The 16990-nt window shown below is 42.7% G+C and overlaps 1 protein-coding gene across 1 annotated transcript in view; it reads left to right on the top strand.

The window, feature by feature from the left end:
• Positions 1 to 16424, top strand: part of DDX51 (DEAD-box helicase 51) — a 29049-nt gene extending 12625 nt beyond the window's left edge. Inside the window, exons 5-16 of the mRNA XM_070951083.1 lie at positions 5989 to 6134; positions 6663 to 6734; positions 7679 to 7785; positions 8222 to 8330; positions 8781 to 8926; positions 9106 to 9298; positions 9783 to 9898; positions 10082 to 10198; positions 10782 to 10883; positions 11038 to 11101; positions 11397 to 11531; positions 16037 to 16424. Coding sequence (XP_070807184.1) covers positions 5989 to 6134; positions 6663 to 6734; positions 7679 to 7785; positions 8222 to 8330; positions 8781 to 8926; positions 9106 to 9298; positions 9783 to 9898; positions 10082 to 10198; positions 10782 to 10883; positions 11038 to 11101; positions 11397 to 11531; positions 16037 to 16063 — 1334 coding nt within the window. The 3' untranslated portion in view covers positions 16064 to 16424. The remainder of the gene's footprint in view (positions 1 to 5988; positions 6135 to 6662; positions 6735 to 7678; positions 7786 to 8221; positions 8331 to 8780; positions 8927 to 9105; positions 9299 to 9782; positions 9899 to 10081; positions 10199 to 10781; positions 10884 to 11037; positions 11102 to 11396; positions 11532 to 16036) is intronic.
• The last annotated feature ends 566 nt before the right edge of the window (positions 16425 to 16990 follow it).

Consider the following 16990-nt stretch of genomic DNA (forward strand, 5'->3'; position numbering starts at 1 on the left):
CTCCCTAACCCCCCCAACCCTCCCCATCCCCCCCTAATCCACCCCTCCCCCCCCGGACTTCCACAGAATATAATCCAATCAAAATCCCCTTTTTATAAAACTTGAACCCCTCCATCCCCAATATAATTTTTCATCTTCACAAAAATCAAATCTTTCTATCTTTATATAACATTTTCAGTTAAAAGCTGATACTTCCTAGTTTGATATTTATTCTGCACATAGTCTATCCACTTTTTCCACTCCCATTCATAAGTCTCTTGTGAGTGATCTTTTAGATATGCTGAAATCTTCGCCATCTCTGCAAAACTGGCCATCTTCAAAGTTCCTCAATGGTGGGCACAGCTTCATTTTTCCAATAATGACCTATCAGTAATCTTGCTGCTGTTATCATATACAATATCAACTTTGTTTCACCCAATGTAAAACCCTTAACTATACCCAATAAGAACAATTGTGGAGAAGACTGAATTTTTTTTTTTAAAACATTCTGCATAACCCACCAAATTTTTATCCAAAAAGCCTTCACTTTCTTACAAGTCCACCAGATATGATAATATGTAGCATCTAAGCAGTCACATCTCCAACACTTTGGTTGAACATTAGGGTACATGCATGACAATTTCTTAGGGTCTAAATGCCATCTATAAAACATTTTATAAAAATTTTCCCTCAGATTCTGCGACTGTGTGAATTTAACATTCTGAACCCAATTTTTTTCCCATGTTTCCAACATCACTGGTTCTGCAAAATTTTGTGCCCACTTAATCATGCAATCTTTAACCAGTTCAGTTTCCGAATCCCTTTCTAACAAAACATTATAAAGCCTTTTAATATGCATTGGACCTTTCTCTTTTATATGTCTAACCAATTCTTCCTCATGCAACATAATACCAATTTTTTGGTCCTCTTTCCATCTCAGTTGAAGTTGGTTATACTGTAACCAAGTTAGATTAATCCCTTTGTCCAACAGTGTCTCTAATGTCTTCAGTTGCCATCTGCCCGCATCTGTAAAAAGAACTTTATATAACAACCCCCTGAGTGACATTATATTTATATTCCACATTGTATGACCAAGATCCAGCCATAGCGGTATTTTATAATCCCATTTGGATCGGTGCTTCTTCCAAACTCTCATCAAGGAATCTCTAAGTGTATGGCTTTTAAATACTTTATCCACTTTGTCTTCATAGAATAAGTAAGCATGCCAACCAAATTCAAGATCAAAACTTTCTATATTCAATATTCCAGTCTTTTTCCTTCCAAACCAATCACTTGCTTGAGTCAGAGCTGCTGCTTCATAATATAATTGTAGGTTTGGAAGTTTAAGACCTCCCCTTTCTGGAACATCTTGCATAATTTTCAATTTCACTCTCAGTTTTTTCTCGTTCCAGACAAACTTATTCAATCCAGTTTGCCATTCTTTCAAGTGTTTATCACTTTTAAGCACCGGAATCATTTGAAACAAAAAAAGAAATCTTGGTAAAATGTTCATCTTAACTGCTGCTATTCTTCCAAGTAAAGACAGCTGCAGTTTTTTCCAAGTCTCCATATCTTTCTGTATATTTCGCCACAACACCTCATAATTATTTTGAAACAGTTTCATATTTGATTGTGCAACCTGAACTCCTAGATATTTGACCTTTGGTACTATCTCAAAACCTGCCTTGCTTTTAAGTTCGTGTTTTCGATCTTGTGTCATATTTTTAACTATCATCTTAGTTTTTTTCTGGTTCAATCTAAATCCTGATACTGTACCATAATCTTTTATAATGTCTTTCATCTGGATTATTGATTCCATCGGCTGTGTTAGGGTAACAACCAGATCATCTGCAAATGCCCTTATTCTGTAATCCTCTTGCCTTATCACTATACCTTTCAAGATATTCGAGTCCCGTATTGTATTCAACAAGACTTCTAGTGTTAAAATAAATAACAATGGGGATAACCTTGTCTTGTTCCTTTTTCAATATTAAAGTCTGTTGTCAAACTTCCATTAATAATAATCTGTGCCTTTTGCTCTTGATAAATTGCTGAAACCGCCTGTATAAATTGATCCCCAAAGTTCATTTTATTTAAAGTCTTTAATAGAAAATTCCAGTCCACTCTATCAAAGGCCTTCTCCGCATTCAAGAAAACCAGCACTGCAGGGATCTGTTTATTCTTCTCAAGATATTCCAATAAATCTATAACTTGCCTTACATTGTCCTTCATGTATCTGCCCTTTATAAATCCCGCTTGATCATCATGAATCACCTCTTGAATAACTGGCATCAACCTGTTGGCTAATACTTTTGCATATATTTTATAATCATTATTCAGAAGAGATATTGGTCTATAATTCTCAGGTTTTTTAGGACCTGCTTGCTCTTTTGGTATCAAAGAAATGTAAGCTGTTTTCCATGACGGGGGTATTTTACCCCCTTGTTGTATATTACAAAATAAGTCTCTAAGATGCTCAACCATTTCTGCTTGCAAAGTTTTATAATACACCGCAGTTAAGCCATCCGTTCCAGGAGCTTTAGCTGTTTTCAGTTGTTTAATTGCTGCAATAATCTCCTCAACTGTTATAGGATAATTCATTCTTTCCTTTTGTTGGTTGGTAATTTTTGTGACTCTTTTATTTTCTAAATATTTTTCTATAAGTCCATTCTACATATCATCTTTAGCATATAGTTTAGTGTAATAATCTACGAAGACTTCTTTAATTAGTTTTTGTTGAAAGATTTCTTTCCCTCCAATATCGATGCTATCAATAGTCCGCATACTCTGCTTCTTCCTTAAAGTGTAAGCCAACCATCTGCCCGGTTTATTAGCGTTACAAAATGTATTGTGCTTCGCATATTGTAAATTTGTTGCAGTTTGTTCCGCCATAAGCATTTGAAATTGATCTTTCAGAAGTTTTATAGCACCACGTATTCTTTCATCTGTTGGATTTTTAATAAGTAACTGTTCTTTATTCTTTATTTCTGCTTCCATTTCAGATCTTTTCTTTTGTCGATTCAGTTTGTGTTTAGAATTCATATGAATGAGTACCCCTCTCATATACGCTTTACTCGCATCCCACACTATTTCAATTGGGGTACCCTTATTCAAATTCATTTCAAAAAATTCAATTGCTTTTTAAATTCTGTTAAATTTTTTTCATATCTAAACAAATTTTCATTTAATCTCCATGATCTTCTCTCAATCTTTCCAATCTCAATTTCTATCCATACTGGGCTATGGTCGGTTAGAGTTCTTGGAAAAATCTTTGTTCTTTTTGTCTTAACAAGTAGATCATCTGATAATAAAATAAAGTCAATCCTAGAAAAAGATCTATGTCTATCAGAGAAAAAAGTAAAGTCCAATTCTTTTGGGTTATGTATCCTCCAAATATCTTTTAATTCCAGATCTTCTTTCATGTCAAAAAAAGTCTGTGGTAGTCTGATCCTTGATTTCACCAAACTCTTTTAATCTACTTTGGAATCAATTACTCCATTCCAATCTCCCATGATTAAAATAGATCTATAATCCCATTGCAGTATTTTGGTGTGCAAAGTTTTGTAGAAGTGATCCTGTTGTTGATTAGGAGTGTAAATTCCAATCACTAGAATTTGGCCATTTACTGTGTGCAGTTCAATTGCTATAAACCTGCCGCCTTCATCTGCTTCTAGAATTTTAGCTGACAGTCTTTTATTTATATAAATAACCACACCATTCTTTTTTTCCAAATTTGAAGCTATAAAATGTGTTCCTAGTTTTGAGTTTATCAAGTATTTTTGATCTTGTGTTCTGACATGAGTTTCTTGTAAACAAATTATGTCATTATTAAATTGTCTCAAATATGTAAATAATTTCTTCCTTTTCTGTGATGAATTCAATCCATTCACATTCCAGGATAGAAACTTAATCGTCATGTAGACTTTTTTGAAGCGACGAGCAGAATTGCCGAATATCTTCCGAAGTCTTTGGCTTTGCTCCCCCCATGGCTTCACTTTCTTGTGTAGTACTCTTAACTCCCTTCTTGTATTGTTGTAGCTTGAGTCTTTCCTATCGTTGTTTTTCTTTAAGTTGCTTGGAAATTGCTCGGGTTACACGCTGGTCTTTAGCTTCAGCCATCCGGACTAGGTCCAAAGCCACATCTCTTGTAGTCAAAATTGGAGAAGATTCTGACAGGGGCTCCTCCAGAAAACCTTCTGTAGCACCCTGCATTTCCACTACCTCGGGTTCCACCTGCTTAAGCTGCTCTTCCATCTCTTGCTGAAGTTGCTTCTCTTTGTCACTCTCCTTTATCTCCAACACAGTGGATGTAGGTGGGGATGGTGATCTCTCTTTAAGAACAGTAGAATAGAAGTGTTCCGCCTTCTCAACAGTGTTTAATCGATGTCTTTCTCCATTATACCTCAAAATTATACCAGTTGGGGCATCCCACCGGAATGGAATTTGTTGTTTTTTTAATTTATTCACTAAAAAACCAAAATCTTTTCTGTCTTTTAACATCTTGGGTGGTAATTCTTTATAGACTCCGATCTGAGCTCCCTCCACTTGCACAGCAGAGAGAAAAGACTTTTGCAGAATATCATTTCTCATTCTTCTGTCTGTAAAATATATCACCACATCTCTAGGCAGTTGTCTTTGTCTGGCCAACCATGAATTCACTTTGTAAATTTTGTCTATTTTGTAAAAAATCTCTTCAGGATTAATTTTTAACAGCACAGCCAGAGCATCAGCACAAATCTGTCTCAGGTCTTGTCGATCATTCTCTTTAATACCTCTAAGCCTTATGGCAAACTCCATGGACCTGAACTGCATCATCGTAATTTCGTTTTCAACTCTCTGCATTTTATCATCAACATCAGAAATTTTGTAATCAGTATCCTTCATTTTAACATTCATTTCTGATTTAAATTCTTCCAACTTGGAATCTGTTCTAATAATAACTTCTGACAGGCCAGACACCACATTCATTAATTTATTAGTCACCTTGTCATATTTCTCTTGCACCACCTTTTTAATTTCATTAATTTCCTGCTTAATTTCCTGTTGTGATTTTTGAAATTTATCATCCAGAGCCTGAGTAATAAAATCTTTTAAACTTTCAACATCAAAATCTTTTTTCTGACTCTGCTGACTGGGAGGAAGCTGCTGCTCAGGTTTACGTGGGGGGATCCCCCCCCCCGCTGCCTTTCCTTCCTGTTTCGTAGAAGCCATTCTGCCACGTAGACTAGCTTTTCTGAAAAAGGAGATCCTTTTTCCTTTTCCACCACCACAAAGTCCTCTAAAAAAATCCCCCAGGTTTAATCAAGTTGGGGATAGAATTAAACTGAAGCAAGCTCAGGCTTATTTTAAAAGAATTTTTCCTCTTCTCTTTTTCCTCCTTGTTACAAACAGCGCAACTTTGTAGCTAGTTGGAATAACATTATAAATCCACTCTCACTCTCAGCTTGTTAACGCTGAAGCCGGGCGCCATTTTCAAGCCTCTTTCACTCCCTCGCACTTTTACTTGAATCAAAAAGTCACAAAAGCATAATACTTGCAGTTTCTAGGTTTGAAGGTTCAGGTTGTTGTTTCCACTAATTATTGAAGTTAATTTCATTTAATTTGAGAGGTTGCTGCAGCCGACTTGCTCTGCGCAAGGCAGAGTCGTCCCACGCCGTCCGGAGTCTCAGCAAGTTGAAAGGGAGCCGCGCCTGTTTCCTCCCCAGTAGCGATTTTCTGGGGGCTCACAGGGGCTCAACCTGCTCCTTGCCCACTCTCCTCCTCCAATCCTGCAGATTTGGGAGTTTTCAAGCTGCTTCTTTGAGTCGAAGCGGCTCTACAGGCGGCGGGGCTGGCGGTCCAAGAAGAGGGACCGTCTTTCATCGGTAGCAGACAAACCGGAAGTCCCTAAAGGTTTTCTTCATATCAATGGACATTTGAGACATTTTACCATTTTCTGTTTTGTGTGAAGCTCTTCTCAAGCGTTCTATTGGGTGGTAACCCACTAATATTTCCCACTCTCCTCTTTAGTTCAGGCTGAGGTGATTCCAGCCATCTTGGATTGTGGGCCCAATGGGGCTTTAGCTGGCAGGGGTGGCTATCCCCCAAGCGACATCTGTGTTTCAGCCCCCACTGGCAGTGGCAAGACATTGGCCTTCATCATTCCAGTGGTGCAGGTGAGCTTCAGCTGGAATCAAGCACTGCTGGTTGTGTCTGGGGGTGTGCAGGGCATCATCCAGAACCAAAGTCCCCACCCAACCCAGGATCCACAGCCAGTGCTGCAAAGTCTGTACGATATGCCAGAGGTGAACAGTGGAAGCAGGGAGAACTGGATCCCAACTTCTAGGATTTCTGAATTTGAGTATTTAGTCCAGTTGCAAAGATTTAATTTTCTTGCCATAAAACTGAAAGTTTTGTAGTGAGTTAAGTACCTTTGAAAGATGAAATAGAAAAACTAGAGTGAAAGGAATGTTGTAGGTCATCTGAAGGGACAATAGCAACAGATAATTGTGGTCAGTGCTCTGGAAACTCTCAGCCTGTGTTTCAGTGTGAGTGTGTTTCTCTGTACAGAGTGTGTGTGTGTGCGTATGTTTATGTGCATGTGTTTCTCTGTTTGTACAAGGGAGGTATTTTTTGTGCACTTATTTGGGAGGATGTAACGGAACTCTAAGACTGTTTCTGATCTCCTGTTTTTGTGTTGGCAGGCCCTGTTGGACCGCGTTGTCTGCCATGTACGGGCTCTGGCAGTCTTGCCCACCAAAGAGCTGGCTCAACAGGTATCATCTGAAGGGAGTTGGTTTTTGTGGCCCCTATTTTTCCCCTCCACACACAGGAATATTGGAGTGGGCTAGCTGGCCAAGAGACAAACACAAGAAAATGAATTAGTTGCTACAACCTTCTGCTCACACTGTGTTAGTGCATCTGCAGCAGAGCCCCATAAAACTGGCAGACAGACTTGTGGCTTGTCATGTTTGCTATGTATTTTGTTAGAGCCCTGAGAGCCACCTGCCAGGTGACCCAAACATAGTGGGAGATGCCATTGTTGTTATTGATACTCCAGTAGAAGAGACTATGAGGAGCTCAGGCTGTAACAGTTAGGTTTTTGGTGCTCTCTGAGCTTGTTGACTTCTTCCAGATGTTTCATTACCAGGCTAGGCAATGTCATTAAAACATTTTCTACGAGAGCAGTAAAAACAAATAATGCTTTAAAAAATAAATGCAACAAATATTCATTTTTAGCCAAAAAAATAAAATAAAATCGCAATCAAGTTGTCCGTAGAGAGCCTGGCTGGTCTTCCTCTACTTCTTAAAGTAGGCTGTGCAAGATCAGGGGAACCTCCCGTGGAGAGAATCCCACTACAGAGTCTCCTATTGCGAAGTCCCTGCTTTGGCCACTTCACTGTCAACCCCTAGGGGAGTTGTAAGCTGGGCTCCCAGATGACTTTGAGACACACAGCCTTCTGCCCTCAAGCACAATGTGCAGAATAACAGCAACTCTTTGGGCTGCTAGGGAACCTAATGGGAGACGGGGCCAGGTGACCTCTCTGCAGAGCCTTTGGGTATTCCTAATGTTGGGCCTCCCTCTAACTAAGGATACATTGGAAAGATGGGAGTTGAGGAAATGCCACTCTGTTTACTGTTTTCCTTCCCTCCCTTCCTGATATTCACATGTTCATGTTCTCTTTGTTCATCTCTCTTTCAACATTGACTTTTTTGATAGGTGGCTAAAATATTCAACATTTACACTGATGGGACTGGGCTGAAAGTTGTCCAGCTTACCGGACAGAAATCTTTCATGAAAGAACAGGAGTCCCTTGTTGAGACAACGTAAGTCCACGTTCTCCTGGGCCTGTGCATTAATTTAATCTTGCTGCCTTGGCCTGTTAGCTTTGAAACAAGAGATACAAAATTTGTTACCATCCTAATTAAGGATGGTCAACTGCAGCTTTTCTGACCCTGAAAAGAAGTTTGCCTGGGAGCAGTAGCTAAGTCCAAGCCTGCTGTATATCTGCATTTGTGAATCCTTAATCCTGACATGACCTTGAGTATGTTGTGGCTTGACCTTGATTGTCCTGTTATGTGATATTTTGTGTAACCTCATGCTGATTGTCCTGTCAATTCCCCATTTGCTCGATGCTTTCTGGTTCCTAGAAAGAGATGGGGAAACAGTCAAGCCCCAGGGTGAATCAAATCTGGATGGGACCCAAAGCAACATTCCAAAGAGTGCTGCTACTAATTTTTCTGCCTTGTTGTTTTTGGGCAGGCTGATGGGATTTCGTAGTCTGGCAGACATTGTTGTAGCCACCCCAGGACGCCTGGTGGACCATCTCCAGCAAAGTCCCCAGTTCAGCTTGCAAGAGCTTCGTTTCCTGGTGAGGGCAACTCCCCAAAAGTGGGGCTTGAATCAAAACTCTCTTTGGGCAGCCATTGTGAGAGCATCAGAATTCCTCCTGTGTCCCAAGGCAAAAGGGTTTTCAAGTTTACTTCTGCATATTCATGTTTTACCATAAAATTCATGAGTTCAGCAGCTCCCAACATATTTATGCTGATATTTGCCTTTGATTGGGCCTGTAAATTGGGAGTGGAGGACATGGCTGGCTAGGTTCTGGTTAGATCAGCGAGCTTGTTGGCAGAGCAGCTATAGCTGGAATCACAGTTTATGCATCACAAGCTTTTTCCCCAAAGATCCTGAACTTCTTTCCTCCCCACAAGAATGAGCAACCAGCCTAAATTCTTGGCAAGACATGTCCACCATGGTTGCCAGCCTGCCAGACCAGAGTCACCTGGCTTAATGGGTTTCCCCCCCTTATTTCTGAGTGCAGATCATTGACGAAGCAGATCGCATGATTGACAACATGCATCAGGATTGGCTGCAGCAAGTAGTAGAGGCTGTGCACCGGGCTGAAGGGGGCTCTGGTCCCGGCAGGCTGTTCAAAAGGATGCAGCCAAATCCCTCCACAGCAGCCAGGTAAGAGATTTCTGCGGGGAGTCTGCACTGAGTTACAGGGGTCTCATCCTGCCACAGAGGCCCCCTTGAGAGGAGAGGGGACTGAGCTTCAAAGAATCAACCTGGAGGATGGTGGATTAACCAAGAGGGCGGCTGGCTTTTCAGGAGGAAGGCTCTCCCTTCCCTGTTTTCCTTTTCAGGGCTTGCTGCCCCCGGCTCCCTCTGCAGAGGCTCCTCTTCTCAGCCACTCTGACGCAGAACCCCGAGAAGCTGCAGTGGTTGGGTCTCTACCAGCCTTGCCTCTTCACGCCAGCTCAGTCTGAGAAAGGGAGCAATGTGCTTGGCTCTCAGCCACGTGTCAGCGAAAAGTACATTCTCCCCGAGGGACTCTCAGTAAGTGTCCCTTCTCTGGATCTTGTTCATGTCCTTTGTGCCCTCGGAAGAGGAGTCTTTGCCCAGGAAAATATGTTGATTTGCTTAGTATTATACACTGTCAGTATAACTGCCCTCAAGACAGTTACTGTAGGATGCCACCAAAAGGAATCTAATAGGACAGGAACTGGAAGCATCTCTTTCTCTGGGACTGGTTTTGGATAACAGACACCTCTGTTTTCCAGCTTTGAAGGTGGACTAGATACCTGATCAGCTGTTGCAAGAGTTGGTAAATAAATGGGTAATTCATAAAAGAATTAAATAAGGAAATAGGCATTGGAAGCCTATTACCATAAAAAACACAAAGCAGAACTGCCGAACTTTTATCCCTTGTGGCTACTGGCTGGCCTGGGTAAACTCTTCAGAATATTCTGCTCCTGAGTGAGACGGCTTCAAACAAGCCGGACTCCCAGGGCAAATGCTGCCTTTCCCTCTCTCTCTCTAGCAATATTATGTCCCGTGCAGCCTGAATTGGAAACCGCTGTTCCTCCTGCATTTCCTGGTGAGGCTGAAATTCTCCCAAGTGCTGTGCTTCACCAATAGCAAAGAAACTTCGCACAGGTGAGATTGCATGGCAGAGCTGGTCTTAGATCCCAGGTTCCTATTGCCTGACCTGACTGGTGACAGCTCCCTGGGTTTTCCAGCAAGGATCTTTGTCAGCTGTACTGATCATCTTTGCACAAAAGCATCATTATCTTCCAGTCAGTTCCCTCTCCCCCAACTGTCACTTCTGTTTGTCCTCAGACTCTTCCTGCTAATTCAGGCCTTTGGTGGAGTGAAGGTAGCTGAGTTTTCTTCAAAGCTGAGCTCGAGCAAAAGGAAGATGACCCTGAAGGAGTTTGAGCAAGGCAAGATCCAGCTGTGAGTCTCTCCTGGAGGAGTTTTGGCATCATCTGCTCTGAAATGCTGATCCCATCTGCACCAGGGCCTCTTTGCATCAGGATTTAGAGGCTGTGGCACTAACCAGGGAAGGTGCTTCTCTTTGGAGGCTTCCTCTTCAGGCCTTCAACAATTCTTCACCACCAGTTTTGCTAGCTAAATCTTGCCAACTTCTCTTTGCAATATAGTCTGTTCTTAATGCTACATATTTTTGATTCTAATTTCTAACACTCAGATTTATCCATTAGTGCTTTGGCTAGCACATTATTATTTTTTTGAGTGCCTTCAAGTCAGCCTCGATTCCTGGTGACTGCCTGGACCAATGTCTGCAGTTTTCTTGGCAAGATTTCAGGGGTGGTTTGCCATTGCCTCCTTCCTAAGGGTGAGAGAGAGTGACTGGCCCAGGTCTCCCAGATGGCTTTGTGCCCAAGTTGGGCGTGACCATCTCCTGGTTCTAGCCCTCACCAATATACCAAACTGGTTGTCACAACTGGAGTCTGGTCATGCTCGAATTATTTGTGTCATGTGGAAAGCAATTAATTGCCCTGTGTTTCTTCCGGAACAGTTTAATCAGCACAGATGCCACGGCTCGAGGAATTGATTTTGGTGGTGTGAAATGTGTCATTAGCTACGATGCCCCTCAGTTCATCAGAACCTACATTCACCGGTACTTTTCTCAGAGGAATGTGGGGACGAGGCATTCTGAAAATACTGTCAGGGAATCTGATCTCTCCCTGAAAGCACCAAGTTTCCTTTTTGATTTTGGGGAAGATCGGAGGGGGGGATTGTTCATCTCCTCACCAGACGCCTTTTGCATTTAGGGTGGGCAGAACAGCTCGTGCTGGGAAGGCAGGCCTGGCTTTTAGCCTGCTCCTCAAGCAACAGGTAGGTGGCCTTGTCCCGCCCTCTGGAAACCCTCCTCAGAACGTGTTCTGCCGCCCCTGGGTGCCAGGGGGTGGAGCACATATCACAAGCCAGTTAAGAGTGACATGTTTCAATGGTACATTCAAGAACGGTTGAGCAAAGGGCCCACGAAAGTGCAGGGCCTGTGGTCTGGGCACCCAGTGGCTAACTCTTTAGGAGGCTAGATGCACTTCTACTGAACCTGCTGGTTGCTGGAGAAGGCCACCATTACTGCAGTGTGAAGAAGTCATGAGGTTAGCCCACTTTCCTTCTCTAGGAGTATAGGTTCCTAAAGATGCTGAAGGATGCAGGCCTTCCAGAGTTGCAGCCACAGCTGGTCAAGAGCACCTCCATTCAGCCTCTCCTCCAGCAGTATGAAGCAGCCCTGGCCGAACTTGCACAGACTATCAAGGTAGCCTGGCTTTTAGAGGGAGGGAAACAAAAGTGTTGGAGGGGGCACTAGAGTAAATATTCAAGCAGCTGTACAACTAGCATATGTCACTATGCCTTTAGAAGCAAATTCTGTGTACCAACTCACAGTATACACAGTTGTGGAAAAGTTCCATTTTTATTTTTATTTTTTTATTTTTTATTGGATTCTTATTTTTAAGCATATCAACATCAATACATGAACAGTGTGTCTCTGGGTATAGCTCATGTTAATACAAATAATAACAGTCAATTGTTACATTAATCAAACTTATATAATCCTAATATTAATATACTTAATTATTTTAAAGTAGTTATTCAATATTTCAACGTTCCATTCTAATGTCAATGATCTTAAACATACATAGTAATACCATCTTTCAACCTCTCATCTTTCCATCTAATATTACTTATATTCAATTTATAGAAATTATAACTGCTAATATTCCCCTTAATTCTTATTTCTACCTCTATTCTATTCGCAGTCTGTGTTGACAGGGGGGCAGAGATCGACCCCGAGGCCCCTTATATGTGGGGTGCCGCAGGGATCGGTTCTCTCGCCCCTTCTGTTCAACATTTATGTAAAGCCGCTGGGCGAGATCATCCGTGGTTTCGGGGTGAAGTACCATCTGTACGCTGATGACACCCAGCTGTACATCTCCACCCCGGACCACCCCAACGATGCCCTTGAAGTGATGTCCCAGTGCCTGGAGGCCGTACGGATCTGGATGGGGAGAAACGGGCTCAGGCTCAACCCATCCAAGACCGAGTGGCTGTGGTTTCCGATGTCCCGATATAGTCAGCTGGTGCCATCGCTGGCTATTGGGGGCGAATCATTGGCCCCCACGGAAAGGGCTCGTAACTTGGGCGTCCTCCTGGACTCACAGCTGTCTTTAGAAGAGCACTTGACGGCCGTGACCGGGAGGATTTTTCATCAGGTTCGCCTGATTCGCCAGTTGCGTCCCTTTCTAGATCGGGACTCGTTACGCACAGTCACTCATGCCCTCGTCACCTCTCGTCTGGACTATTGTAATGGTCTCTACATGGGGCTCCCCTTGAGGTGCACCCGGAGGCTCCAACTGGCGCAGAGTGCGGCCGCGCGGGTGGTTATGGGAGCAACATGGAGCTCCCATGTAACACCTCTCCTGCGCGAGCTGCACTGGCTCCCGGTGGTCTTCCGGGTGCGCTTCAAGGTTCTGGTTACCACCTTTAAAGCGCTCCATGGCTTGGGACCTGGTTACTTACGGGACCGCCTACTACCATCATCAGCCTCCCACCGACCAGTACGCTCCCACAGAGAGGGGCTCCTCCAGGTGCCGTCGGCCAAACAATGTCGGCTGTCGGCCCCTAGGGGGAGAGCCTTCTCTGTGGGGGCACCGACGATCTGGAATGAGCTCCCCCCAGAGATACGGAGGATTCCGGATCTGCGCACCTTCCGCCGCGAGTTGAAGACGCTTTTATTTCATCAAGCTGGCCTCGCCTAAATCTTCTCCCTTTTAAGTGTAAATTCTAAATTTTAATGGATTTTAAAATATGGGTATTTTTAAATTATGGGTATTAATTCAGCCAAATTTATTTAATCCATTTTATTCGATTTTAAATTTTGTATATTTATGTGTTTTATTTCATGGCTGTGCACCGCCCTGAGTCCTTCGGGAGTAGGGCGGTATAGAAATTCAATAAATAATAAATAATAATAATAATAATAATATTCTGATTTCTAATCAGGTCACTTACTAATCCTAATGTTAATACACATATTTAATTAAGGCATAGTCCTTTATATAAAGGTGTGTATTCTTATTTCTACCTCTATTTCTAGTTTTTAATCAGGCCATCATTATATTAGAAAAAAGAAGAAAGAAAAAATAATTCTTTTCTATCCGTCATCTCTTGTCCATTTTAATACTTCAATTCTTGTTTTTTGGCTTTCCTCCCATACTCCTCTCTTGGATCTTTGTCTCTGTCAACATCTGTATCTTCATTATTCCATTTAAGTATTTCTCCCATCTCTAAGCTGCCAAATCTCCAAGGTATCCACCCATACCCCTATCTCCCTTTCAAAAACATCTTCCAGGTTATCCAATTCCATTTTTTTATCTCTCAAAAAAATTTCTCATCCTCCTGGTTTATTTGGTGATTTGTCTATTCTATCTTTTCCTCCATTCTTTCCACTGCCTCCTCCCTTTCCTGGACTCTTTGATCTTCAGTCATTGCCAACTGCATCATACTTTCTAATTTGCCACTTAAGTCTTTCATCACTCTGTGATTCTTTGTCATGGTATTTATTTATTTATTTATTTATTTATTATTGCGATTTATATGCTGCCTTTTTCCCTAGGGACTCAAGGCGGCTTACAAAATGACAGTTTCCAATACAAATCACAATGAAATAAAGATTAAAATCAGCAACTCTATTAAAACAATTTAAAATTATAACAGTGTACCCCCAAACGGATCAGTTAAGTTGACGGAAGAGCCATGTCTTCAGCTCGCGACGGAAGGAAAGAAGATCGGGGGCTGTCCTAAGCTCGGTGGGCAATCCATTCCAGAGGGTCGGGGCTCCCACAGAGAACAATCTCCTCCTGGGGGCCGTCAGCCGACATTGTTTGGCCGACGGTACCCTGAGGAGGCCCACTCTGTGAGAGCGCACAGGACGATGGGAGAACGGCTGGAGATGGTCCTGCAAGTACCTCAGGCCTAAGCCATGAAGGTATCCCTAAAGCTTTGAAACATCCACACCATATCTCTTGAAATCTCACTTTATTTCCCCCTGAAAGAGCATCTAGTTTAATAAGTCCGCTTTTAGTCAGGGCCACAAACAATATATTCAGTTCCAATTTTGCTCATCAGAGTTCCATAGTCATAGCTCTTTATATCTCAGGGTTATTGATCAATTCCATTTAAGTAGTCCAGGCAGTTTCCACACAACAAAAGTCACTTTACTTTACTTAAGGGTCTTTCTTATTCTCACAATAGTAAACTGATTAATTATAGAACAATTAGTCTCACCACAATCCTTCAAAAGAATGTTGCTCGTTTCTTCTGTCAGAATTTTCCTAGATTTGTAGAGGTGTAGTATATTCCATTCACTAGTAGATGGCAGCATCAACAGAGGTTTTAGCGTTGTTTCAAACATGATAGATTAATTAATCCAAATATAATTCAATTTGTAGAGACAAAATTAAGTACTCAAGTAGATTCAGGTAAATAGTTCCAGCATTTTATAATGCCTTTCCATAACAATGGCTATCCAATTTAAAATCCAATTTTCTGTGATTAAAAGATCTTTAGCTTTTCTCCCCTCAGTTCCTTTCATTCGGGTCTAGGATTTTTCTCTCTATGATTGTTCGCCGCTTTAAAAAAGGTAATTCTAAGAGTCTCTTTTCTCTTTTCTTCTTTTTTTCCTTTAAGCTTAGGGGCTAAATACCAAAAAAAGGGATCTTCTCACCCAGCTCCAATCACTCTGCTCCAGCACCAGTCTTAGGTGTTCCTTGGCTGCCCCAGCTTTATGGCAGCCATATTTAGGTTGTCTCTTCTCGTCGTGGCTGACAGGGAAAGAAAAACCCTGGGTTAGACAGGAGAATTGCGACTCTCTATGACCTCGCAGGGCACCCCTCTTTGCTTCGCCTTCCCTACAGGGAGGCTTTGACTCCCCTCAGAGCCCACCAATGGGGAGAATTCGGCACGGGAACTCTGAGCTCCCATTTCTCAGGCTGTGGTTTAGCCAGAGCAAAAGTGAACTGTTCTGACCTAGACTCCCTTAAAAAGCAGGAAGCAGGAATTGGTCCACTTCTTATTTACACGACTGTGAATTACTTTCATTCTCAATCAGCAAAGTTTGTCCAAACAGTTTTTCAAAGGAATATTTCTCAACACACCTTATCTTGTTTGGCAAACTGCCACGTAACTTGTTTCCAACCGCAGAGTAAGGCAAAATTTGGCACAGAGTCTCTTAGAGTTACGAACAGAACTTTGCACTGTTGAAACTACCGAACAAACGAATTATTTCCTGCAAAAGCCCCCTCCCCGTTTGCTCCTCTTTTGTTTCCTATGGGAGGGGCCAATCATCTCTAAGGTGTGGTTTTACTTCCAAGTCGACCCTGTTTTCTGAGTTATTCTTGTCTTTTGGCAGCTCTGCGTATGCACACACTGGGAACGGGCTCCAGCTGTTCCTCTGCCTCACTGCTGTCTATCTCCCTCTCTGCCTCTGATGTATAGCCCTCGTCCGAGCTTTCCCCAGCCCCCAGGACTGGCCCATGTTTCTCCCCAATCTCCTCACTGTCTGACTGCTGCCAGCTCTGCTGGCCGCCGGCAGGCCACAACATGAACTGGCTCCTCTTGTCTCTCTGTGAAAATGTGTAGAAGCCTAAAGAACTTAAGTTCTGAGGCTAATCTCTTCCACAGTGGAGGAGAGATAACTGTCCAAACCACTATTCCAAGTGCTGAATGAATTAAATAGGCTTAACCTCCTCTTTATTTCAACAGGAGGAGCAGGTTGGAAAGCGATCTTAAGGCAGTCTGCCCCCAAGATGCTGCGAACCAGCAGAACTGGAATTTGGCCCCACACTCTTGAGGACACAATGCCTGGAAGCAGATATTCATGAAGAGCAACTTGAGGGCCAAAGAATGAATGAAGGGACACAGCCTGTTCTCACTGCGAAGCAGGAGGAATAATTCTCAACTCTTAAAAAACAGATTAATAAAAGCCTTTCTGGGCAGAAGACTTCAGCCTTTGCCAGCGCAGTGCCACTTTCATGAGCAACCCCACACTTGCACAAATTAGTATTTGAAATGGCTGAATCTCCAAAATGTGGCAAACTAGTTGTGTCTAAGATGTCCTTGTTGATGAAATAACAGTTATGCTAATTTTTAATATCCAGTCTGTTTCTAGCTATGTCTCAATTACAAAAATTACACTATTTGAGTGCATGCATTCTGCTACTAAGCTGTACAGCAGTCCTTCAGGTTCAAAGGAGACACGCTTTGCGGCAGATCTTCTGTGGACACGGAGGTTGCTCTGCAGCAGGGATACCGTTGCTCTGCAGTGGAAACAGTCTAGCGCAGCAGGGACACCGGAGATCTACTCTTCTTGTAACTGGGGGTGTTATTCTGCGATGCCGTTTACAGCTTTTCTGTCAGGTTTCCATATTGCCTGTCTTCAAAGCCAGTGGAGGCTTCGTAGCCCAGAGCTCACTTGCGGGTTAGGTCAAAAGCCGCAGCTTCTGCTTCCCTTGGCTGGATGTCCCAGGGCACAGTGTTTCTTGCACAGCATCTTTGTAGCCCTTGTGTGGTTGACCTTCCCGGATTCTAGTGCACTGTAGAACAATAGGCGAGGCCGTCCATTCTGATGCCATGGCCCACCCATGTCACCTGAGCTCTGGTCATCAGGGACTCAATGCTGGTGGATTCTTCATGATCCAAGACCTCCAGGTCTTGCTA

The sequence above is a fragment of the Pituophis catenifer genome, unplaced genomic scaffold (genome assembly GCF_029215685.1).
Source record: "Pituophis catenifer annectens isolate HBS135680 unplaced genomic scaffold, rPitCat1.0.hap2 SCAF_10, whole genome shotgun sequence".
Lineage (NCBI taxonomy): Eukaryota > Metazoa > Chordata > Lepidosauria > Squamata > Colubridae > Pituophis > Pituophis catenifer.